The sequence below is a fragment of the Onychostoma macrolepis genome, chromosome 24 (genome assembly GCF_012432095.1).
Source record: "Onychostoma macrolepis isolate SWU-2019 chromosome 24, ASM1243209v1, whole genome shotgun sequence".
Lineage (NCBI taxonomy): Eukaryota > Metazoa > Chordata > Actinopteri > Cypriniformes > Cyprinidae > Onychostoma > Onychostoma macrolepis.
The window spans coordinates 24768316-24795039 of NC_081178.1; the positions used below are offsets into that span (position 1 = coordinate 24768316).

The 26724-nt window shown below is 37.5% G+C and overlaps 2 protein-coding genes across 5 annotated transcripts in view; both read right to left on the minus strand.

Annotated features, from left to right (window-relative positions):
- Positions 1–2813: 2813 nt before the first annotated feature.
- The window catches only part of LOC131533646 (deleted in malignant brain tumors 1 protein-like), a 95928-nt gene continuing 72017 nt past the window's right edge, over positions 2814–26724 (minus strand). Inside the window, exon 14 of the mRNA XM_058766015.1 lies at positions 2814–2844. The gene's annotated coding sequence lies outside the window, so the exon portion shown is untranslated. The remainder of the gene's footprint in view (positions 2845–26724) is intronic.
- LOC131533647 (deleted in malignant brain tumors 1 protein-like) lies at positions 2851–25379 on the minus strand. 4 transcript variants are annotated; one of them, XM_058766016.1, is made up of 14 exons: positions 25237–25379; positions 11257–11351; positions 9269–9462; positions 9021–9161; positions 8035–8173; positions 7691–7880; positions 7474–7615; positions 5654–5797; positions 5516–5571; positions 4621–4802; positions 4132–4532; positions 3410–3506; positions 3133–3322; positions 2851–3049 (listed from the first exon to the last, which is right to left on the minus strand). In XM_058766016.1, the coding sequence occupies exons 2-14, from the start codon at positions 11296–11298 to the stop codon at positions 2904–2906; spliced, it is 2064 nt and encodes a 687-aa protein (XP_058621999.1). In that variant the 5' UTR covers positions 11299–11351; positions 25237–25379; the 3' UTR covers positions 2851–2903. The 4 variants fall into 4 exon arrangements, with proteins under 4 accessions (XP_058621999.1, XP_058622002.1, XP_058622000.1 ...); XM_058766019.1 differs by lacking the exon at positions 25237–25379 and adding an exon at positions 24253–24362; XM_058766017.1 differs by lacking the exon at positions 25237–25379 and adding an exon at positions 17461–17689.

The following is a 26724-nucleotide window of genomic DNA, read 5'->3' on the forward strand; positions in this document are numbered from 1 at the left end:
CAACAACAAAGACAGAGCCATGTGCTCAGACACAACACAAACAAGGAAACGTTAAACAAAGACAGGACAGTCAGAGACGACCTTTGACATGTTCAGAAGTCCCTATAACAGGTGGCATTTCAATTTGTGGTGCTTATCACTAATATCACTAATTAAGTGATAAAAAGCAGTTGCGACTTAAATTAGATTAATATTAGTCATAAATTCTTAGTATAATGTTTAATTTATTGTTTTCAATAATACGAACAGAAAAGGATTATACAGTCATTTATTGGGCTGTTCCCCTTTAAGAAAACATTGCCCATAATGCTGATAGAGAGCCTGCTGAGAAGTGAACTGAGTATGTGTGTGTGCTGCTAAAGTGAATTCATCCCTGTAAAAAAACCTGAAACCAGTAAATCAGTTATTTTGTTTTAAATTCAAGTTGTCAGTGGTCATTATCGCTTGTTAAGCAAAGAAGACACAACAGTTGCAAATGTTGTACAAATAAAACAAATGCAACATTTTGTTTTAATACCAAATTGTATGTAATGTCTAATTATTAATAATATTTAAAAGATGACCTCTTGTGAGATCTCGGCAAAAAGTCTCATGATTTATTTCCAGAACATGATGCATGATGGGATACACAAAACCTCAAATAGCACTTCAGAGTGGTATTCAAGATTGTGTGGATTTAGTGTGCATTAAGGGCACTGCGCTTTGGTGTTTTTAAGACCTGGGACAGTCTTACGCACTTACTTCCTCTCGCCATAACTCAAAAATGGGTTACAGGTCTGTTTTAAGGTCACAACTAACCAAATAAGCAAGAATATCAACTAAATGAATGAGACCCTTCTTGAAAGCATATGTACAATTAAATTCTATTGTATTTTGGCATAAATTAATTTATTTGTTAGAAGCAGCCAACATGGTTGTGTGACATTCAATTTTTACTCAAAAAATAAATAAAAAATTGGTGAATTATCCCTTTAATAGTGAGAGGTATATTCAACACCACTAGATGGCAGAAGATCCATTTTCCATTTAATAAAATAAATAATCCATTGAGAAAGCTCATCAAAGTTGAATAACAAAACCTATAAAATCCATACACTAGGACTAGGCAGTAGAGTATATAGTGTTTAATATAAGAGTATATAGTGTTTAATATAAGTGCAAAGTACGCTATTTGGGAAACAACATTGGCAGCCTATATCTTGCTAATGTGGCATGTCTGCCAATTTAGGGTGGTATGTGATTAAATTTATGAAGATTGCTGGTTTGATCCAGATTTGTTTTTATTAATCTCAACTTTTGCATGAACAGGCTCTTTCAGGGCCTGATTTGTGTGTATGCAATGGCTATGAATGAGGCCCCAGGTGAATTTGGCCAGCCATAATATGTAAAGAGAAGTAATTTATAGACAATTAAAAGTGTTACATAGCTCATTCAATCGTTCAATCATTCACATGGTCATTGCAGAAAACAATGGAAGCACTTGTAGCAAGTGTCTCAGAGCTGACAAACTATAAAACCATGACTGTTTCATTTCACAAAACAAGATGCAGTGTGCAGAAGTGAAATGATTGGTTGCTGTCCACATCAAAAGTACTTTTTAAAGGCCCATATTTTCGAAATATATACTGCTTCAATTCCATACTCCAGAAAGTAATTTTTTATCTAAAAGCATCCAAAACACTAGTGTTGCTAGTGGAAGTGTACAGTAAGAATTGTATAATTATGTTGGAAAATGTATTCAAAAATGTATAGTAGGGCGAATACTCCATCTCATTTTCTTCTCCAACTTCAAAATCCCTGACATCGTTGATTTATCTTTTTTGTAAAGGGTGTTTGACTCTCTTTGCACATTCGCTGGGTCCGTACTTCCGCCTACGCCACACGTGTGATTACGTAATGCGTTAGGTCGAGCTAGTTCAAGATGAGCATTTATGGTTAAAAAGCATATACATTTATTTTATTTTATTATTTTATTTTTTTGAAAATGGCTGAATGTTTTGCTAGATAAGTTCCTTATTTCTCGGCTGGGATCGTTTAGAGCCCTTTGAAGCTGCATTGAAACTGCAGCTTGGAACTTCAACCCGTTGGCCACCACTGAAGTCCATTATATGGAGAGAAAAAAATCAGCGCAGACTGATCAGAGTATAACATGCGGCATGGGAGCAGTTCGGGTGCATTTAAAATCTCACGCGCTCATGTCGTACGCTAATCGGCAGCATAGCACCGCTTGAAGTAGAACACACCTACTCACTGTCTGGTTCACTGCCAATTATTTCCAGAATATTTTCAACGCCATTGGATTAGAGTGCTGTTAATTTCACAGCTAAAACAGGAGAAGCGCGATTTCGCAGGCTGCAGACCACGTCTAAAAATGGAAACGGAACACACACACAGTCTGTTTGGACAATAAAGAAGTTGATAACAATTATTGTCTGTTCAATGGTTTTTATTCATAAAAAGATAGATGTCCAGGCACTTGTGCAGTGCCATTATGGGCCACCATGGCACCCCCCCTGACTGGTTCTTGGTCCCCCCTGTGCCACCCCATTAAAAAAATCCTAGAATCGCCCCTGCAGAGCGGTATACTTAAAGTTATGGAGGACATATTAATTACTATATTATTACGCATATGTTGACTTTAATCAATGATTTATTCATTTCCACAACCCTTTATTTAAACAAAATTGGCTAATTTATTTATTTTACAGATGTTAATAGCATTTTCTCTGTTTTTATTAAGTGCATGTTTAATTTTGCTATATACATGCAAACATGCAGAAAACATGCAGAAAAGAAAGAACGTATGTTTTTGTTATAATATTTCCAAACCATAGAAATACATCCCACCAAAATATGTTAATTAGATGTTTGCCATCATCCGATTGTAGTTCAAAGTGATCCGATCAAATCTCATCTGATTTCACAAGTTGGTAGTTGACCTTTGATCCCCTGGATTTGTAGACCATCATTCCACACACCATAGCAACTACTGCTATGACACATCCAGCCACAAAAACAAGGTTCAGGTTCAGGCTTGGGCTGATGGTCTCTGTAAACGAATAAGGGACATTAGCATTTAAAACTTCATCTTTTGATTGCAAAGTCTGCATAAACGATCAAGTTATTACATACCAGTAAGCGATGCACTCCTCCTCAGCCGCAGGGGTCCCTGGGAGATGAAGTGGCTTCCGGACTGGATGGCAGCTTCTCTTTTGTGAACGTGTGAGGATGGTGCGACCTGCGTGCCATTAGTGCAACCCTGAGCACAGCGTGTGTTGGGATTGTTGGCTTGACAGATGATAATTGAGCAGCTTATGAACACCTAGAGAGGAAAGGAGTGACAATTAAAAAAAAAAAAAAAAACACATTCACTGTTCCAGTAAAATGACTTTTTTTTTTTTTTCTTTACCTGGTCATATTGTCCAATAAATTTGAAGGCCTCCATACTGAACTTGACATTGGGCTGGTGACTTGTGTAGATGTTTACAGTTTCATCAACCCCGCATCTGACATACATTGAAAATTGGACTGAATAATTATTTTGGAAAATTACACTGCTGTCAAAGCATTTCATTGGACAAAGTACATTTATATTAGGTTTTGCATCCTACAATATAATTTGATGATTAGATGTAGTCTTATTAAAGAAAATGTTTATTTACATCTTATTAAATAAAATAAAATTGACCAATAACAAGAAGAAATGGTCGTTTTAGACATATTTTGTATATTTGTGTTTAGTTTTTTGATTTAGCATGCTATTCAATTAGCCCATCAAGTTAGCATATACTATATTATATTATACTATCTGCATTGAAGTACTGTTTAATTTGGACTATTTATGAAATCAGCTGCAAGATGAAGGTGTACAGAAATATTCAAGCAATACAAACAAGTTCTCATTAAGATTAATGAGGTTCATCCTAGATTAATCGGATTTTGCACAACACTTGATGTCTTGTTGCTCAACTGCAACTTTGTAAGAAATGGTACTGACTTAATTTGGAATATGACCACACATTAAGTAGACTAATCAAACTATGTGTTTCCCTGCCACACATAAACCTGACTTATTTAAATTGAAATAATATTGTGTAAAAAATATGGCTATAAAATATTTTGGATTCTTACCCATTTCTGATGATAGGATAAGAGATGGGATAATTGGGATTATCATAGGGTGTAGCTACACAGGACTCAAGGAAGACCTCAGTGTTTTGCACGACATTGACTGGGGCGATCTCCATGTAGATCTTTTCTCCAACTTTGTACTCCAGTGGGTAGGTGTTGGAATTTCTTATGCTTCTGAAACTGTCAGACTGATAAAACTCAAACTGATAGCTGAATGAGCCGAAACCTCTCTCTGTGATGTTGATTGCTGGTCTGTGAGCATCAAACCTTGTGGTGATGCTGCTCTTTTTCTGGTACTTGCACATAACTTCAATTTCAAATACATTTTTCCTGGTTATGATGTGGTTTGGATTATCGTAGGTAACAATTGTGTTCTTGAAGAGGAGATGTTCATCAGTCTCCTACAAAGAAACAATTATAAAAGTAGTTTAGATGCAGTAAATGTTTTTATTGTCATTTGGATTTATTAAAACTCATTAAACTCCTTACTTCCATTTGAGTACCACATCCATTTAGAGCGAAAGCTGTAAACACATGCGTGTTATTGGAAAAAACTGGACAGGAAGCATTGTTGTTCAGCCGCAAGTGATCTCCATGAATACCCGAAATTGTGGCTCTTTCTATTGACACTGAAATTTGGTCCTTAGTGCAGTTCACATGTGCTTTTGGACCTTGAAGACATAAAGAACAATCATAAGAATGCAGATGCATAAACTTCTTTTTGCTTGAAGAACTCTACAGAAGTATTAAAGAATTTAACAACCCAGGCTCGTTGGAAATATGTTACTCTGGTGAAATTTCGGCAAACATGAAATTAACCCTAGTTGCAGTAAAACACCAACTTTTGTTCCTGTTCACACAACATATGACTATAGGGGCAGATTATTGATGAATAAAGGCTTATTTTTACATGGTTCCTTGCACAATGCTATGTTATTACCTCAAAATACTTTTACCATAGCCCATGATTTGTAAACTTATAGACATTTGTATCATTTGTTTGGCATTTCCACTGTTGTAAACTTGCTCAGTAGCCCACCCGGTATAGCATTGCACTTACAATGTGAAGTGCTCAGGTACAAGTCCTGTTAAACATGAGTCACAACACTCCACAAATGAGTTCAAAAGCTAATACAAGCTATCATGGCATGGTGGCATCAGCAAATGTGTCTTCATCTTACATTTGTTTTTGTTATCAATATCAGTTATGTTTTTTGATCTGGTATTTTTATTCATGACACTGTGCTGTTTCATAAACCCACATCTACAATGAAAAAGGTTCTGCAGAAATGTAGGTAGAGTCACATATTTACAATGATCCTGGGTTTGAAATAAAACATCAAATCTAAAGTTAAGATGAATTTTAACGAACACTGTAAATTACCTGCAGCCTCCACCACAATAATTACACACCTCATCTCAGATTGATAGTACCTAGACCTAAAAAAAATGAAAAATTAATAACTGTACCTTCATTTGACATGGCTCATTATATTGAATTAATCTAGTTGTGTAATCATACCCATTTTGGCCCTCTGCAATGAAGCAAATTGGAAAATGTTGGCCATGATTCTCTGACGTTGGTGTCCAGTTGATCACATGCTCCCCAGTGGTGGTGGTCTCCTTTGTGCTGTTCAGAGGTCCACTAAAGACCACATCAGTGATGCTGAAAAAAATAATATAAATAAATAAATAAACATCCAATAAGATGCACATATATTGGTTAAGAAATTGAACTAAAATTAACCAGTTATAGTAAAGTTCTGGATCAGTAGTTTTCAACCAGTTTGACTCCATGGCCTCCTACTGCCCACATCTGAATTTACAAGAATTAGCAATGTTTGTAGATTAAAATAAGTAACTAAAATAATTATGATCAAAATAAAAATAACAAACATTTTAGACGTTTGGTGTTATTTACATTAAGAATACCTCGAATATCCTAAAGAATGTCTTAAATATCCTAGTTGTTTTAGCCTATTTTAAAGCTAGCTTTTTTCACACACCCGCTGCAGATTTGGCTGGTGTTGGTGCTGATGTGCACACACTCGTAGCCAATCAAGCATGTAGATTGTAGATACGTTGAATGGTGGGTTTTTAGCACAATAAGGGATCAGATTTTTTACTTCGCTTGCCTGGACTGTGCCCAGCTGGTGGAATGACCTTCCGATCTCAATTCGAACAGCTGAGTCTTTAGCCATTTTCAAAAATCATCTAAAGACACATCTTTTTCGCCAGCACCTGACCAACTAATACTAACACCTACCTATTCTATCTATTTAAAAAATAAAAAAATAAAAAATAAATAAATAAAAAAAAACTAGCTACGTGTACTGTGCTGGCCTAACTGAGGCTTGTCATGGCACTTGTATACTGCTGCACTCTCGATAGTCTGATTGCTTCTATTGTTCTCATTTGTACGTCGCTTTGGATAAAAGCATCTGCTGAATGATTAAATGTAAATGTAAATCGCTATATAGCGATTCTACTGATCGCCAGGGGCGCCGCTATGGTTTCTGGGATCCCTGAACAGCATATTGACTCAGGCCCCCACGTTCTGGGGGGTGGGGAGTTGTGGGGGTATTTTCCCCTTGGTATAAATCACTTTGTGGGGGGTGGGAGGTGGGTGGGTGGTAGCAGGGAGTGGCGCACACATCTCGTTAGGGGCCCCCCTCCCTTATCGGACCCTTTGAATTGTCCTAAATCTCACCCCCCTTACAACACAACATGATGCATGTTTCCAAGGGTTAAGGTCAGTTCATTTCACTTCCATTTGCAAATATTGGACATACTTTACTAGTTTCTACCTATTTGGGTAGGAGGAATTTTTTTTTGTATTATTTGCACATTTTTTTTATGAGCAAATAAAATTGTGTCTTGTTTGCCTTGTGTGTGTGTGTGTGTGTGTGTATATATATATATATATATATATATATATATATATACACACACACACACACACACATATATATATATGTATATATACACACACATATATATAATTTTAAAAAAATGTTTTTTTGAAGTCAGCTCCAATCTTGCTGAGGTCCCACTGGTCTAGATTAATCCAGTTTGTGCACAGAAGAAAGGTGAAGAGCTAGTTCAGTCTAGTTTCCTCTCAGAAGGAAGCATGAACTGTTAAAGCTGAAGATCTAGTTTGGTTTTGTCCAGGATTGTCCAGACCTGTTTCTGGAGGGCCACTGTTCAGGATTGTTAAGCTACAGGCTTAATTAGACCTTGGAACCAGCTAATTAAGGTCCACTGAGTCACTAAAGACATCCAGACAAGTGTGTTGGAGCTGGTTGGAGCTAAACTTAACTAAACTAGACTTTTCCATCATACCTTGAGAAGGTTGCAGTAGCCTTAATTCTGATCTCTAGCTCTTGATTGACACGAGCCTGTAGATGTTCTCCGTGATGAGGTGTTGGGTGGAGGAACCGAGGTAGATATTCACCCTGGATGCAAGATGGTGCAGGAGCCTCCACTAAAACCAAAACATAATATAAAGGTTGTGGCAGAACATCACAATTAAAAGTCTGACTTCAGCACTGGATGGTACCTTCTAAAGCAAACTGGAGAGGTATTTTGCTCAGTGGTGGACTGGATGATGCATTATTGAAGGGGGATCTGACCGCGGCGGCCATGGCAGTGTAGTTTAGAGTTATGTTCTGGGTGGGATAGTCCTCCATGACCAACTCAAATGCATAAACACCTCTTGAAGCATTGGAATATGACAGAGTACAGGTGCTCTGGAAAGAGGAAAGAAATTAACTGAGAAATGAACTTATCTTTGTACAATCATTAGCAACTAAGTGAGCCAAGAACATGTGGAAGAATGAAATGAACACTGTTGTCAACATACAGTACATGACATTTCAATCGTGATTGTACATTATTCCTCACCTGGTTCAAAGTGAATCCTGCATGTTGGTTGCACATTCCACACTCATTTGCAGAGAAAAGTCCATATCTGCACCTGACCTGGTCTTTATCTGGATCACAGGACAAAAGATTGTAGTTCCTGGCGCAGTTCTGAGGAACTCTAGAAAAAAAAAAAACAGTCATCTTGAAATTTGTTTAGGTAAACAGGCTCCAAGAAGTACTTAGGCAATCAAGAAACATTTAAAAAAGTATGAATGCTATTGCATCGCATAACAAAATACAAATTATGCTAGAGCTTTATCTCAAAACTTACTTTTTAATATGTTTTTGCATTTACTTTACACCTAGAGTGACTTTTATTCGATCTTGGAGTGGTCCTAGATTGACTTTTATTCGATCGTATTCAATAAAAAAATGAAGGTAAATGAAACTACATTTATATATCTTGAAGAAAAAAAATGTAAGGAAAATAAATGCATACATAAATAGGAAAGAAGGGGGATCCACAGGCGAAGTCACGCAGTCCGTGACGAACAGATCGTTAACGGCTGCTCTTTGTGGTAATACAGTAGAGCTACATCAGACTGGACATCCAAACGCTCGCCTATCCTTCATCGACCTCAAATATGGCTTATTATCTGAAATATGTAAGTATTAGCAACTTTACATGGCTGCGCAATCTAATGTTAACCTGTAGAAATGCGCACTGTTCAAGTGTCTGTCTTCAGGACAGATGGAGGCGCCGGTGCGTTCACTTACTCTTAAAATACTGGTAATTTTTGGTTTTATTTTATTTTATAAATAAATTTTTTTTATTTTTTTTAGTCCATGTATATCTTTGCCTTACAGACATCTTTGCCATATACAGTATCTATACAGAGTGAAATGTCTACTTTCAATTGAATCAATTCAATTGGAAAACAAATATTCTCAGATTATGTAATCCATATGAAACATGTCGCATCCATGGATTAATGGAGTTCATAAGGATTTTAGGATGTAATTACCTTACAATGGGAAGTGTGGTGGCAACTGGAGATCTGTTGGGTTTAGAGGTGTCAGATCTCTCTCCAAGGTCAATATGTGTGAGAAGTCTCCAGTTTCCACCATTTGAAACTGTGTTATAGATCCAGCAGCAACTACTTTTTCTGTTGACACATGCATAGACTTGTCATTTAGTTTGCAATAAATTGTATATTATTTACAGTGCTATTAGATTATAGTAAATTAGATTAGTCTGAATAAGTGTGCTTACTGCAGCTGAAATGGGCTGTTGTTGGAGACGGTTCTTGTCATCATTCCCTCAGTCTGGCACCAGCCACCACCATTGGGACTGTTGTCCACACGACCGCTCACATAAGTGCTTCTACTGCCACAATTTCCAGACCCACAAAACCAGGAATCACTTGTATCACAGCTATGATAGGCCTCCTTGAAGCGGATATCCACCTGAAAAAATACAGATATAAGTAATTTCTCAAAATAAAATTGGCATAGCTACAGTCTGATGAGCCTAGAAATCAAATTACTGTTGTTCAATGTCTGCAACAACACCCCTGAGATCTTTAATTGTTCCTTCACAGATACAATTATCAGCCACATTCTGGACTCTTGATTGGCTACGAGTGTGTGCTTGTCGGCATCAGCACCAACACCAGCTGACTTTGCAGTGTGTGTGTGTGTTTCATAATGTCATTATGACTGATAGAATGGAGTACATGCACACTTGGTTTTGTTCATAAACCAATTAGCCTATAACAGGGGCCGGCAACCTTTTCGGCATGACCTGCCATTTTTAATTTGAACCAATATACATTATACATCTGTGCCAATATACATTATAAGACAATTATAACATAGGATTAAAAAAAAAAAAAAACAATATTTGATTTTCAAGCATATAGTTTCTTAAGATTTTTTCATAAATTGTTTTTTAAACTTTTCAAAAGTTTCTTGATTAACAGATATACAGTGTAGCCGTACTGAACACCACTGTATGTGTGTGTGTGTGTGTGTGTGTCAAGGCCAAAGCATTAAAACCGTTCAGTTTAATCACCATTCTATATTAATGCGTTGCTTTAATTTAACTGCGCGCGCACACACACACACACACAGAGGTCGGAGATCACTCTGTGCAAAAAGTAACATTCAGAAGCTCATAAACTTCTTGTCTGCGCTGCTACGCGACTTTTATTAATCAATACTGAATCGCTACATTATATTTCTCGGCAATGAGTGGGTGAAATTGCTGTTTTTTAAGTAACTAAATTCATCTTCATTGTTTGTAGAGACGCAGAAAATTCTCTCTCTCTCTCTCTCTCTCAAAATGGCCACATTTGAGAAAAAAAAAGAAAAAATGCTAGTAGTTTGCATCACTGGATTTAGCTGTCGGTCATTTAACATTTCTATCGTAAAACAGCTGACTAATATTAAATGATTAGCAGCTCTCTTTCAACGTTAAACTGACGCTTCTGTCTCAGCATCTGTGATTGGTAAACCCCGCCTACTTTGATTTTATTGGCCATCTCAGTCATTTTGACATAGAAGAGGGCTGTTAGACCGCTGAGGCTTTGATCTGAAGCGCCCTAGTAGGCTATGTGCAGCGGTCGCGCGCATCAGTAGACTAGCGCAAGTTAATTCTCACACTTGAATAGTATTTATAGCTCCTAACAGGCTGTGTGACTATGAGAAGTTATTACATCAAAATGTATGTCAGTATGCAGTTTTCCCTATTGCTCGCGTGCCAGCGATTATCGCTCTGCGTGCCACTGTTGGCACCCGTGCCGTAGGTGGCCTATAAAATGCAAATGTTTGAAAACTGGTCCCAAACCAGCCCAAATTTTTCCCACCCACCCAAACCAATTCTGACCCACACAATCAAATTCAAAACCACCTAAATGGGTGGGGAAATTGCAGATAACTATTATATTATAAAATAACTAATTTCTAGTGAGTATATTTTAAAATGTAATTTGCTGTTTTGATCAATTTAATGCATTGTTTATGCTTCTTAAAAAGAAAAACCACGGTTTCCACAAAATATGAAACAGCACAACTGTTTTCAACATTGATAATAATCAGAAATGTTTCTTGAGCAGCAAATCAGCATATTAGAATGCTTTTGAAACTTGTTTCAAAAACATTAAAACTTTTGACTGGTAGTGTATACTGTTTTAGTTAAATTTAATTTTAAAATCCTCATAAAAAGTACCCATAATTGAATAAATGTAATAAAGGTCTCACCCTATAGGATCCATCAGGATTCTTTCTTGGGTCGAAGGTCATTGATCCTCCATAGAAGTGTGCGGCTGAGGCTGTGGAGGCCAGCAGCAGCAGAGCTGAGAGCAGAGCAGAGACAGACATGATGATGCTCATGAATGAAATCTGACAAGTGCTTCCCTTTTAAAGGACCTGATGAAGGAAGTCATCCAAAAAAAAAAAAATAATAATAATTTGACATTTACAATAAAATCTTCCAGTAAAGGAAACAAATTATATTCCTCACCCACTCCTGCAATAAGAATGATTGGCATGCAGTTGTTTTGTGGTTTCATAACATCTCTGTACATCTGTTTGATACTTTGAGCTAAATTTGTGGTTTTGAGATTATATTTAGCTCGCATACAACGCAGTGTTTGTTTCTTTTTTGCCAGTTTAGTTATTTATTTATTTATTTATTTTTTATTTCCACTAATAATTTTAGTGCCTCAACTTAAGTTGAATATGAGTTACTTTCCAAGGCAACATTTCTAATTTTAGTTAAAAAAAAAAGTTTTATTTTATTTTAGCTAACAAAAATGTTTCTTCATAATTTTAGTTAGCAATAATAACCCTGCTACTGTCACGAATCCAGGTTATGGTCTTCCGTTCACTCACCACCAGAGGTCACTCACTATTGTTGCACTTCACCAGACTACGTTTCCCATCATTCATTGCACCAAGTACACACAGCTGTCTCAATCACACTCTCACACCTGAGAACTATCACACACTCTATATAAACCATGGACGTCCGTTCACAGTTTGCTGAGTATTGTTCTGTGTGTAGTACTCGCCAAGTGTTAGCTGCCTTAACATAGTGATGGAAAAATGAAGCTTTGCGAAGCACCGAGGCTTCCCCTCAACTGTATCGTAAAAAGGTTTATTACTCGAAGCTTTTCAAGACGATGCACACTAACGACATCTTGTGGTCAAAAGGTGGAAAAAGCTGCCTTTGCGTCCCAGACGACCCAGCCATTTTTGGATTGTTTCAGATAATAAATCAGTTTGTGCTATGAAAATAAAGCAAAGAAAGTATTCACTTTGTATAAATAGGTCTTTTACATGCCAGTCATTGTTTTACACAATATATGAATTAATGAGTCTGTGAATTTGTGGGGAAAAAAAAAAATAGGCAAGAATATATGATATGCATATATGATCTAAATAAAAGTTATCAGAATGGTCAGCTGAAGTGATTGTGAAGTGGAAATTAATACAAAATGAACATGCACAAAACTACACGTACAAATATTTATTCGTATTATGATTTATTCTTATCGAAGAAGTGAGTGACACTTCAAACTGCACAAGTGGTTTGTCTTATTTAAAACAGAATACGAATTGAAGGTGGGGATTGTGAATGAACAGCACTCTCTCCACCTTCGATACCATGACTAATTGCACCCCTAATTCCCCCCCGGGCGCTGGAGCAATGGCTGCCCACTGCTCCGGGTGTGTGTTCACTGTGTGTGTGTGTGCATTTGTTCACTACTCACTGCTGTGTGTGTGCACTTAGATGGGTTAAATGCAGAGCACAATTTCGTCACGACTTAACTTAGTTGTCTTAGTCTTGTCTACTTGGTTGTCTTAGTCTTGCCTTGCCTGTTTCCTCGTGTTCTGATTTCTGCCGTTGTATCTTGGATTAACCCTTTGCCTGCTGTCTCGGACTCTGTTCGCCCCTGCCCGGATTATTGCTTGTGTACCTGGATTACCCCTCTCGTCTAACCCTGGATAGACCGTCTAATCTGGATATTGTTCGCCGATCGGAGACCATGCCCGTTCACTTGAGTACTCTTCTGCCTTGCCCTCTATATACCTGTTTGCCATTTGTGTGACCCTGCCTGTTATGACCATGTCTCTGACTAATAAAGCTTTGCAAATGGATCCCCACGCCTCGCATCTCGTTGACCCTGTTATAGCTACAGCAAATAAAAACATAAATGTTTTTTTGTTTTTCAGTGAGGAAACATTTTAGTTTTATTACACCTATTTTTATTTGGACATTGTGCATTTTATTAATACAGTTTGAGAAAGGGTACCTATTTCAGTTGCTCATTTAAATTAAGTATAATCAAACTTGCTTAAATTATATTAAACTGACTTAAAAAAAATTAGTTAAATCTTCTCTTACTTAAAAAAGAAATGCTAAAATTGGAATTATTTACGTAATGGAAAAAGATGTTGCCATGACTTACTGATATCACTTTTTTTGTATAATAGTGCTGTGGGTTTCTTCAATAATTTAGATTATTCATGACCATGGTTTATGGTGTAGAAAATGTGCAGCACTTTATTACATAATATTACTGCTACTGAAGTCTTCCTATTGGTCAAATTCAAGAAACTGATAAGAGTTTCACTTTTCAATCTTTTATGAAAAAAAAGGTACAAATGTGAAAGTAGAGATTCAACAAATTATGCAAATCCAGTCATTCAAAGGTTCATTCAACATTTAAAGGTTAAGTATTTCTAAGAGGGTCATTTGCCGGCAAACTTCATTTCTAGACTATACAGAAAGCAAAGCAATATAGGGGAAACACTTTCTTGTCGGTAAGTTTTTCATTGAAAATGCATATATCTTGTGCTTTCAGGCAAAGACGTGCCTGTTCATTACTTTTTTTTTTATATGTATTTATGCATTATATCATCAAATAAAGTCTTAAATGTAGTGGAGAGCCTATGGAAGAGTTACATATTGAAACATGTTTCAGAGATTATTTCTGCTCCTTCACCATTACAGATGATTCGACGTATATATATAATCACGCTTTAGACATTTAATTTGATCTGTGCTACATTTCTGCTTATGCAGTCATCTTTATTTTATGTAACACTTTTGTGCATAAAAGGTCAAATGATTGATAGGTAATACTGAAATTCTAAAATAAAATAGAATTTTAAAATTGCTTGCATATAGGCAAGGCAAGGCAAGTTTATTGATATAGCACATTTCATACACAATGGTAATTCAAAGTGCTTTACATAAAAGGAAGTGAAATAGTCATTAAAAATAATAAGAAATTAAAAATAATAAAAATCACAACAATAAAAACAACGTGATTTAAAAATTGATTTTAAAAGAATTTAAAACATTTAAGAATAGAAAGTGATTATATATAGTGCAATCAGTTCGGATGTAGCACAGTGCTCATTCAACAAATGCACAGCTAAACAGATGAGTTTTGAGTCTGGATTTAAAAGTGGCTAATGTTTTAGCACATCTGATCTCTTCTGGAAGCTGGTTCCAACTGCGGGCAGCATAATAGCTAAAAGCAGACTCCCCTTGTTTTGTGTGAACCCTTGGTATTTCTAACTGACTCGATCCTAATGATCTGAGTGGTCTGTTAGGTTTATATTCAGTGAGCATATCTCCAATGTATTTAGGTCCTAGGCCATTTAGAGATTTATAAACGAGTAAAAGTACTTTAAAATCAATCCTAAATGTAACTGGAAGCCAGTGTAAGGACCTGAGGACTGGTGTAATATGCTCAAATTTTCTGGTTCTAGTCAGAATCCTGGCAGCAGCATTCTGGATGAGCTGCAGCTGTCTAATGGTCTTCTTCGGAAGGCCGGTGAGGAGACCATTACAATAATCCACCCTGCTGGTGATAAAGGCATGAACCAGTTTCTCCAAGTCTTGACTGGAAACAAAACATCTAATTCTTGCAATGTTTTTGAGATGATAGTATGCTGATTTAGTTACTGCTTTGACATGACTACTAAAACTAAGGTCTGTCTCCAGAAACACCCCAAGATTTTTGACTTGGTTTTAGTTGATTGACCCTAGAGTCAAGGTATGCATTCACCTTGATAACTTCATCTTTGTTTCCAAATGCAATGACTTCAGTTTTCTCCTTATTTAACTGAAGAAAGTTCTGGGACATTCAACAGTTTATTTCATCAATGCATTGGCAGAGGGAGTCAATGGGGCTGTAGTCATTTGGAGATAAGGCTAGGTAAATCTGTGTATCATCAGCATAGCTGTGATAGGCAATTTGGTTCTTTCTCATTATTTGACTTAGTGGGAGCATATACAGGCTAAACAAGAGCGGTGCAAGAATTGAGCCTTGTGGGACTCCGCATGTCATGGACGTCCACTTAGACTTATGCTCTCCTATACTCACATAATAACCTCTCCTTCTAAGTATGACCTGAACCATTTGAGTACCATCCCAGAAAGCCCGATCCAGTTTTCCAGTCTCTAGAAGTATGTTATGATCAACAGTGTCAAACGCAGCACTAAGATCTAGTAGTACCAGAACTGATATTTTGCCTGAATCAGAATTGAAGCGAATATCATTTATTATCTTAATGAGTGCTGTCTCTGTGCTATGATGTGCTCGGAAACCAGATTGAAAATTGTCCAGGTATCCATTTAAGTTTAAGTAGTTGTTCAGCTGATTAAAACTACCTTTTCAATAATCTTACCTATGAACGGAAGATTTGATATTGGTCTATAGTTGTTCAACATTGTGTTATCAAGATTGCGCTTTTTCAGAAGGGGCTTAACAACTGCAGTTTTCAGGAGTTTGGAAAAGTCCCAGAAAGAAGTGAAGCATTCACCACTTCTAAGAGATCTGCTTCTAACAGTTAAGCACACTTTTGAAAAAGATGTGGGAAGTGTGTCAAGATAGCAGGTTGATGATTTAAGGTGCTGAACTATTTCTTTCAATATTTTGCAATCAATTGCTTCAAAAACAGACATAGTCACTTCTTTTTGAAATTGCGGTCGAATCTGTGTGACCTCTGCAAAAGTAGATATGCCAATCTCCTTTCTGATATTATTGATCTTCTCAGAAAAGAAGGAAGCAAACTCATTGCATTTACTGTCGGAGAGCATTTCACTGGGAATCTGACTTGGGGGGTTTGTCAGTCTCTCCACAGTAGCAAAAAGAGTGCGAGAGTTGTTTAATTTACTGTTTATAAGGTTTGAGAAGAAGGTCTGTCTAGCTGTGACTAGTTCCACATTGAAAGCATGAAGGCTGTCTTTATAGATGCTATAGTGAATTTCAAGTTTTGTCTTCCGCCACATCCGCTCAGCTTTTCTGCATTGTCTTTTCATACTCTGAACTGCTGTTGAATTTCTCCATGGTGATTTTTGTCTGCCATTCTTCTTGCAGACCCTTGTCGGAGCAATATCATCAATAACATTCTTAACTTTTGAGTTAAAAGAATCCAGGAGAAGATCAACAGTGTCTGCAGAAATGCTTGGTGTTAAAGATATAGCCTTCATAAATAGCGTACTAGTTTTCTCATTAATGCATCTCTTTCTGACAGAGACAGATCTAGATTCAGTGGTAACAGAGATCAATATATCAAAGAAAATACAGAAGTGATCAGATAGTGCTACATCCTTAATAACAATGGATGAAATTTTTAGACCTTTACTGATGAGTAAATCTAGAGTGTGTCCACGATTGTGTGTGGGTTCATGCACATGCTGGATCAGATCAAAAGTGTTTAAAACAGTAATAATTTCTTTTGCAGTTTTGATTTCTGCATTATCTATGTGAATATTAAAATCCCCTGCAATAGTAAAACAGTCAAACTCTGAGGAAATCATTGACAACAGTTCTGTGAACTCTTCAACAAAGGCTGGAGAGTATTTTGGAGGCCTGTAAATAATGATAAACAGAATGCGTGGAGCACCTTTCAGCACAATACCTAGGTATTCAAAAGACAAATACTGACCAAATGACACTTGCTTGCATTGATAAACATCTTTAAATAGAGCAGCTACACCTCCACCTCTCCTAACAGTCCTGCAGACACTTGTAAAGTTAAAGTTAGGAGGGCTGTTTCATTGAGGACTGTTGCACTGCAGCTGTCTTCAAGCCATGTTTCATTTAGAAACATAAAATCCAGGTTGTTTGTGGTTATAAAATCATTGATCAGAAATGATTTATTTTTTAGTGAGCGAATGTTTAAAAATGCTAACTTGATGGAATTACATTTTGTCTCTACAGCAATCTTAGATTGACGATTACAGGCCGCAGATTAGATGGGTCAGCCGTGCGGCTTGAGAAGGCCTTAGATTTTCTATCACGTGATAAAACAGAAATATAAAAGCTACAGGCACACTGGGTTCCCGCTTGTTCTGTGAACATTTGTGAGTGTTGCTGCTAATATAGCGGGACCCGACACATATCACTGAGAGCTGTTATCAGTTGTTTTTGGTTCACCTACAGCCGATGGAGGAGGGTTTGGGCCTGGCGTTGTGGCAGCGGTCGGAGAGCTCTCACAGGAGGAGGAGGGAGAGCTGGGCCTGCTGTCTTTGGTGGTTGTGGGGCCCGCCGTTTTTTAGTTGATATCTGGGGGCTTGCAGCGAATGAGTGGGAAAGTTTGGTCCCAGCATACACCAGTTCCTCCATTTTCTGTGAGAAGCTTAGAAGTGGAGATTCTGGAGAGAGGGATAGTGTGTCTGGTGAGCGGGCTCTGGCTCTGGTGTTTCCGTGGCTGTGATATGTTGTCCTGGCTTCCTGGCTGTTTTCCAGATAGTTGTCCTTGGGTGCTGAGTCTTGGAGCTGATGTAGTACGTCACAGTCTGTTTGTGATGAGCTGTGTGGGCAGGGCTCAGCCGGCATAGTCTCTGTGAGGAAAGTTTGTTTTGGCTGCATGGTGTTATCAGTGTCCTTGTGGGATGTGTCAACCATAAGATGACTCCGAGGCTGACATGAAGTCCTGTGGTCACTCATATTCTGTCCAGGTGTGTGTGTGCCATTGAGGCCAAGTGGATTGGCACACACCACTGAAGGATGACGGAGGGAGAAATAGATATTGTCCTTTAGCACTCTTGCACCAAGTTTGTTTGGGTGGAAGCCGTCCAGTTTAAACAGTTGTCTATGGCCCCAGAAAATATTGAAGTTGTCGGTGAAGTTGACTCCTTTTGTACTGCAGGTTCTTTGTAGCCATGTATTCAGCCCAAGCAGCCGTGAAAACATGTTAGTTCCCCTTGCTGGGAGTGGTCCACTGATGAACGACTGAACTTCAAGTCTTTGAAGTGTTTCAAAGAGTTCACTGAAATCCTTCTTAAGCAGTTCTGACTGCTCTTTCCGAATATCGTTCTTCCCCACATGGATGATGATTCGATTTGCAGTCTTGTGCTTCATCAGAATGTTCCGAAGTTCCTTGTTCACATCAGAGACGGTTGTTTGAGGAAAGCAGCATGTAGTTGTAGTCCTGCTACTGATGTTTCTGATAATAGAGTCGCCCACTATCAGTGTCCTGGGCTCGGCTGCGCTCTGAGCTGAGTGCCGCTGTCTGCTCGACCTCGAGCGCCTGTTAGTAGCGACGTTAGCTGCTGGCTGATACGATCCATGTTTTGTCACATTTGGGGATTCCTCACCCACATTCATTAATGCTTCGAATCGGTTCTCAAGATGTATAGGGGGTTGTAAAATGCCAGTGTTTACAAGTCTTGTCATAGCCGTATCTGGGGTAGAGGATGCTACCGCAGCAATACGAGATACTCGTGACAATCTGATGTCTCGAGTGCCTTTGGGTCTCGCTCCCTGTTTGTGCCATCGATTAGTCTGTCGATCAGCTTGTTCTTCTACACTTTGTATAAACTGTTGAGATTCATAGGACTCACCGGCTGTATGCTGTGGGGCTCCGTGATGACGATCTGCTGTGTGTTCCACCTGTTTTGGAGGTCCAGCAAGTAACTTTGTTTCAAGAACCGCAATCCTTTGTAGAAGTCTGTGGCAGTTCATGCAGCAAGTAGATTCCACAAGGGGCATTTTCTTTCCCGTCTGTTTGAATGTAGGCAGCTGTGTTTTCCCGTCTCCGGAATGTAAACTGCTGGCAGTGGGAGGCAAAGAGTCTTCCTTTTCTAAAAACTGTGTTGTTTGAGCACTGTGCTGATATGCTGAAGTTAAAATCTTAGAGAAATCTGAGAAAAGTGCATAAATATGGAGCGAAGCGCAGAGCAATAAGTAGGAGCGTCCGAACAGTAGCGAAGCCGGAAGCAGAATTCAAAAAGATAACTAAATTTAAATTCAGAGATTTTTTAGATACTGAATAATTGCTTTGTAAAATAACTACTGTAAGTTCGAAAAGAAAAGAAAAGAAAAACACTGATCACAGCAAAAATCAATTTACAGCTTTTGTCTGTAAATTGTTCCAAAGACAGGCTGCGCTGCTCATGATTTAGGAAAATTCTTTAGAAATTTTAAAAAGGTCTTTTGACATGTAATGCATATATTAAATTTTTTTATTTAGAAATGTTAGACACTGGCCGTCTCGTTTGTAAGCATAAAATTATTTAATAAAATAAAAAACATAGCACACAATTTTTATTTTATTTTATGTTTATTTTATTTATTTAAAAAAGTAATTATAATGCAGGAGCCATTATAGTGCAGTAACTGCATTTTAATTGTTTCATTTCATTCATTTTACCACATGAATGCAAGGTTGTTCTCATTAACATTTAAATCCATGTCACTCACCACTATGTAAACTTTTAGTTTTGCTTCCAGCAAACAAGGACATTGCTGTAACAGGTTTTGTGAGGTTTTTGATGTGCTTGTGTGTTCAAATGCATTATTCAAATGCTTATTGTATGCATACAGCCTAACACACTCATGTCACAATGACCACATACTTTATTTGATAGTGTGCTTTATTTGATAGTGTTCACAAACTGATAATATATTATATATATATATATATATATATATATATATATATATATATATATATATATATATATATATATATATATATATATATATACAAACACACATATATATAATATATATGTGTTTGTGCATCGCATCAAATAATGTATATTATCAGTTCACAAACTGATAATATACATTATTTAGGCATCGCATCAAATAATGTATATTATCAGTTCACAAACTGATAATATACATTATTTGATTGCGTGCACAAACACAGGCGCTCAACACAAGTCCAGTGCCTGCATTATTTTTCCCCAAAAGCAATAAAAAAAATTTCTTTGTATTTGTTTGTTTGCTTTTATTACGTGTGTCCTGTATTTCGGTCATCTGAACTCTAGTGATGCCAATCATTCGTGATTTATTCATTCTTTTGAGTCAGTTCTTTATTTTCAATGAAAAGGGGAAAAGCTGCAAAACAGTTATTGACTATTTAGTTGCTTTTTACAGTTTTCATGCTTCAAAATGTTTAAAAAGTCTCTAAAGATGCCTTCGTTCCACTCAGGTGAACCGTTGCTCTCAATGATTGTTTGGTCTGAAGAGTCTCAAGTTGTGTGAAAGTTACATGAATGCTAGACATACTCGAGTAAATTAACTTCTCTGAGAACTTTTAAAAATAGCATGTATTGAAGTTTTGAACTTTTTAGAGTATTTTTTTAAATGCCCTATGTGTGCGTCTGTCTGTTGATGTTTTGTGTGCGGTTTTGTAAGTGAAAATAGCTAACAGATCCAATCAGTATGCAGTTGGAACTACAATTTATTCCTTCCTCATCTCTTTCATGGAATCTTTCTGTCAGGACCACTCTAACTCTGACAGACTGGTTTGTCAAGTAAAAGCTGCTTTTCAGGTCATGGAGCATCACTGTTTTTGACATACACCAAGGTCGTGTAGTAATTTAGTTGCTATCTGAATCCACATCTCTGAGTTCACAAGAAGGGAATCAATCCAAAAGTCAGTTTATAAATCCTTTTTGATCACTGTAAAGCACCATACAGTAACCGGTGCATTCATGGTAATGTGCATGCCTTTAAAACATGGACACTTTTATTACTGAAATGCTGGAAACAGTTTACAAAAATAAATGTCACCACTCCACTACATTGAGTGGGAGTTATGAGGGAAAAAAAGAAAACGTTTGTAAATAAGAGATTGCATTATTATTAGTTATGTATGAGATCCACCATTTGGAGAGCTAAAAAGCCATAATATGTTCATTTTCTGATTATTAAAGAGTTAGTTCACCCATAAATGAAACTTAGCCCATGTTTTACTCACCCTCAAGGCATCCGAGATATATATGAGATATATATGACTTTCTTCTGTATATGTTCTTCTGTATATGACTTCTTTCAGACGAACCCAATCGGATTTTATGGAATTATATAAAAAAATTATCCTTGCTCTTCCGAGTTTCGAAAAAAGTCTGGCAATCCAAGATGGCAACTTGTTAGTTTGCAAGTGTTAGTATGTGTCTCTGTTTATTTTGATTTATTTTTTTTTTTTGAGTGGACTATTGACACCATAAAACCCGGTGTTGAATTTAATTAATTTAAAGAATAGAAAAGAAAATAATCTTCTTTATTTGAAACTATCCAGCTGTCGACACCGTGTTTAATTAGTGAGTTGTGGCCAGCTCGTGCTCCACGGGGATTCAGCGTGTTGCACCTGCAGGCGGGTGTGTGTCAAGTCACCTCAGCTGTGCGTGATTGTGTGCTGCTAAACCCACTAAGTTTTGCTTGATCGGGATTTGGATTTACATCTGACTGTTTTGTTACATCGCATATATATAACTACCAGTCAAGCCATCCGGATCAAGCTATCTTGTTTGTGCATGACTGTGTGCTGCCGTCTCGGCCTAATCCTGGAGTTTTAAGATCACAAAGTTTTGTTTTGGTCGGGATTTGGATTTAAATCTGACTGACTCACGCAAAGGCATCAGTCTACAAGTTTGCTGCATCACGCAAAGGCTTCAAATTTGAAAACCTTTATTAGAGCTGCAAAAGAGAGAGGAAAAAATTATAATTTATATATATATATATATATATATATTTTATATTTACAGAAATGGACGAATGTCAAAGTCCTCATTTAATCCTCTAGGGGACAACGTATCTAATGTAAAAATCCAGAAGTCCTCACGTTGTAAAAGTAATTTATTAATATCACCACCACGCCGTGGACACTTAACTACCTCTATACCTATGTACTGAAGAGTGGAAACTGAGTGTCTCGAATTTGCAAAATGCTGTGCTACCGGACTTTTTGGATCACAATATCTAATTGCACACCGATGTTCAGAAATACGAGTTTTCAGAGGTCTGCTAGTCTTACCAACATAAACCACAAGGGCAATGCAACACAACAAGTAAGTAACATTAGCCGTCTTACACGAATTTGCCTCGAATTTTAAAAGTTTTCGCCGTCAACGTCTTATATGTGAAATTGCATCATATCTATAATTCCCATATGGTGTTTTGTTCAAGAAATGAGGAGCAGGTTAAAATCGGATCTAACCAAGATATTTCGAAGATTAGGTGTCTTCTCACGACACGAAGCGGAGTTACACCGTTACACCTCGGGTGTGCATTATTTTTCTAATAATTCAACGGACCAAAGTCAATTATTCCGCTAATATTACGGTTGCCACACTTCAAGACATCGATCAGATGATATGTTTCAAGGCATTCGTCCGGTATTTCTACTTAAATCGGTATTGTGAGTTGGATTATTTCTTCCGCATCTCATCCAACGCCTACGTTGATAATTTCAAAATGTCATTTTAAACCTAGTAACGGAGGCTTGATAGCAGACTAATGCAGTTAATAAGTAAGTTATGAGATAGAGAGAATGACCTCTGTGCGTCTCTCAATAGTGCTCGTCAGCAATGTCTCTAGTTAGTGAAACTTAGTTCCTTTTGTTCACGAACAGCGCCGTTGTTGTTCCCTCGCTTGTGAGAAGTCATGTAGTTTTTAAGTTGTTAAACTACCGATAAAATCGTCAGAGTAGCGTTACTGTCAGTGACAGTGTAAGAACTATGTGTGCACGTTTGATAAATATGGATTTTGTTGTACTTAGGCACATTCTAAATTTCATTCGTAGGACAAAATATAGAACCTTTTCTACGCACTGTTGATAAATGAGGCCCCCCAAAACTTCAAAAGTTTTTCAAAAATTACCCCAAACGTTTTCCATGTCTCCTTAATCAAACACCTGATTCAGATCATCAGCTCATTAGTAGCAACTCCAAGACCTGAAATGGGTGTCAGACAAAGGAGAGATGCAAAATGTGCAGTGTTAGGGGGCCTCCAGGAGCGTGGTTGGGAACCACTGATCTATAGCAAAAAGGTGGCCAAAAATTAGAGATTAAGCGGATATTTGAATCAAATGTTGGGTCAATAGCCTATTAGACAAGGACTACCAAAGAACACTTGCCAAAACGTCTCTTTTATGGAGAGATGAAGGAGGGCAAGCGCTCCCAAGGGGGAAAATGAAAGTGCTACAAAGACTGCTTGAAGGCATCCTTGAAATGCTGCAACATCAGCCCCGACTCCTGGGAAGATCTTGCACAAGAGCGCTCTGCCTGGCGCACCTTGGTCAGATCAGGGGTGTCGGGGTACGAGACAAGTCGCATAGCAGAACAGCAGCAGAATCGCAAGAGCAGACTTGGCACTGCATCTCTAACAAACTCAGCTCCAGCATTTGCCTGTCCATTCTAGGGGTTGAACGACTTCTGATTTTTTTAAAGTCGACTTTTCTGTGAAGAAAGTCGATTCGAAGTCGACTAGTCGCTGATGACGTCATTAATGAACAAATAAGTCTGGAGCTTTGACAAACACCTTGTGCACAGCTATGGCATATGACACAGTGCCGCCCACATGGCTACTGCTCCTATAACAGCTCACTTTTTATCAGTTCTTTTGTCTTTATATTCGTTATATTTCTCACAGATTTCTGCTCGTTCTAAATCACATACAGATAAAGTTGCACAGTAAAGATTACATTCATATGAATGCATTAGTGAGAGCGATTGCGTGTGTGAATTAATTCTGCCTGGCAGCTACTCTCTACTAGTAATGAAGCTGCGGGATTTAGTTAATAAGAAATATATGCTTGAACGTTTCAGTTTCTAAGCTATTTTATTGATAAATCGCAGAACAGTGTTGACAATACATTTCCGTGCTGAACGATTCTGTGTGCGCACGATCTGCGCGTGATGTACGCGCTACTGTCTGAAGCCTATGTGTGCGCGTTACAGAGCAGCAGCGCATTATATTAGAATGGCGATTAACTGACCTGTACTATAAGCTGTTTAAAACGTGCATTCTCCCGTTCAATTTCGAGCATCCAGTAATATAATCACACATGTCTTGTGGAGCGCTTTCAGAGTATGCATTTATTTGTCATTTTAACGGAGCTTAAATGTGGAAGTCCTTCAGAGATTTATTATATTGTTGCGCCCTCTATAGGGCCAGCGACTAATCGACGTCAAGCTTAAAGCGTCATGGCAGAGCATTAAAGTCGACTAGTCGATTAGTTGGTGCAACCCCTAGTCCATTCTGCAACCGAACTTTCAGAGCGAGGATTGGACTCATCAGCCATCTTCGCACCCACAACATCCAGTTATTTGAAGAAGTCGTGGTCATCTTCGATAGCGAAGGACGAACACACACACAGACAAGGACTTGATCGTCCTGTAAGTGTAACAGCATCAATTACAAGGCCTTTCGCTCCCTTTGCAGGAATTTGTAATAACATGTAATGTTGATTTAAAAAAAATAAATAAATAAATAAAAATGGACACCATCACAAAATTTGTAATGGTTTTACTGGTTATGGTAATTGGTCACCTTCTACATCCTAATGGAATATGTCCCAAAACACACTAAAGAATGTTTTTTAATGGTTAAAAGTTGATGGTTTGTAATGGTATTTATGATTCATTTTTTCAGCAGGGTTGCCTCATTGTTTTTATATAATGCATTTTAAGTAATTTTAAAGGCTGTTTTTGGCTTAGGTTTGTTTTTATAACCACAAAAAAATTATCTTAATACTTCTTTGTATATTATTATTTGAAGTAACAAAATCATGGTTAATGGTTAACAAGAACCATTTTCCAAATTTTATTTCTTTTTTTATTCGTGTTAAAACCATGGCTGAACATGGAAACACTGAGAGAATATTAGACGCGTTGGTGGTGGTGAAATTATTACTGACATTAAAACACGTTATTGACCTCAACACCCAAAAAAGTTTCACAGGATTTTGAATGTAGCCTACCTGAAAGTGACGCACGGGCTTCGTTTTCATCTTTTTTTCCTTCTCTTGGTGCCAGATTGCTGATGTCTTTTCACGGGCATAGTTATCCATCAATTATGATCATTTGCATTCAGCCATAAACATGAGGTATGAGGTGTGAGCGGTCGCGGTCGTGGGTGCGGGAATGGTGCGTCACTTTTTTTTTTTTTTTTTTGAGCAACTGGGATGGTGCCCCCCTGGCAGTTGGTGCCCTACGCAAACTGCATACTCTGCCTATAGGGAGCGGCGGTACTGCCTTGAGGTTGAGTAAAACATGGGCTAATTTTCATTTTTGGGTGAACTAAATCTTTAAAAATCGGAAAATTAACATGTTGTGGCTTTTTAGCTCTCCAAATGGTGGATCTCATATAAAAAGAAATAAATAAATAATAATAATGCAACCTCTTATTTACATACGTTTTCTTTTTTTCCTTCATAACAACTCCCACTCGATGTAGTGCAGTGGTGACATTTATTTTTGTAAACTGTTTCCAGCATTTCAGTAATAAAAGTGTCCATGTTTTAAAGTCATGCACATTACAACGAATGCAACGGTTACTGTATGGTGCTTGACAGTGATCAAAAAGGATTTATAAACCCAAAACTTAGTGGGTTTACAACTCCAGGGCTCAGGCCCAACCCGCAGCACACAATCACGCACAGCTGAGGTGACTTGACACGCACGAGCTGGCCACAACTCACTAATTAAACACGGTGTCGACAGCTGGATAGTTTCAAATAAAGAAGATTATTTTCTTTTTTATGCTTTAAATTCTTTAAATTCAACACCGGGTTTTATGGTGTCAATAGTCCACTCAAAACACTAAAAAAATCAAAATAAACAGAGACAGATTCTAACACTAGCAAACTAACAGGCTGCCATCTTGGATTGCCAGATTTTTCAAAACTCGGAAGAGCAAGGATAATTTTTTATATAAATCCGATTGGGTTTGTCTGAAAGAAGTCATATACAGAAGAACATATACATATTCTTCTGTACATATACAGAAGAAAGTCATATATACCTCGGATGTCTTGAGGGTGAGTAAAACATGGACTAATTTTCATTTATGGGTGAACTAACTCTTTAATAATCAGAAAATGAACATATGGCATTTTACCTCTCCAAATGGTGGATCTCATACATAAATAATAATAATAATAATAATGCAATCTCTTATTTACAAATGTTTTCTTTTTTTTTCCTTCATAACAACTCCCACTTGATGTAGTGGAGTGGTGACATTTATTTTTGTAAACTGTTTCCAGCATTTCAGTAATAAAAGTGTCCATGTTTTAAAGGCATGCACATTACCATGAATGCACCGGTTACTGTATGGTGCTTTACAGTGATCAAAAAGGATTTATAAACTGACTTTTGGATTGATTCCCTTCTTGTGAACTCAGAGATGTGGATTCAGATAGCAACTAAATTACTACACGACCTTGGTGTATGTCAAAAACAGTGAT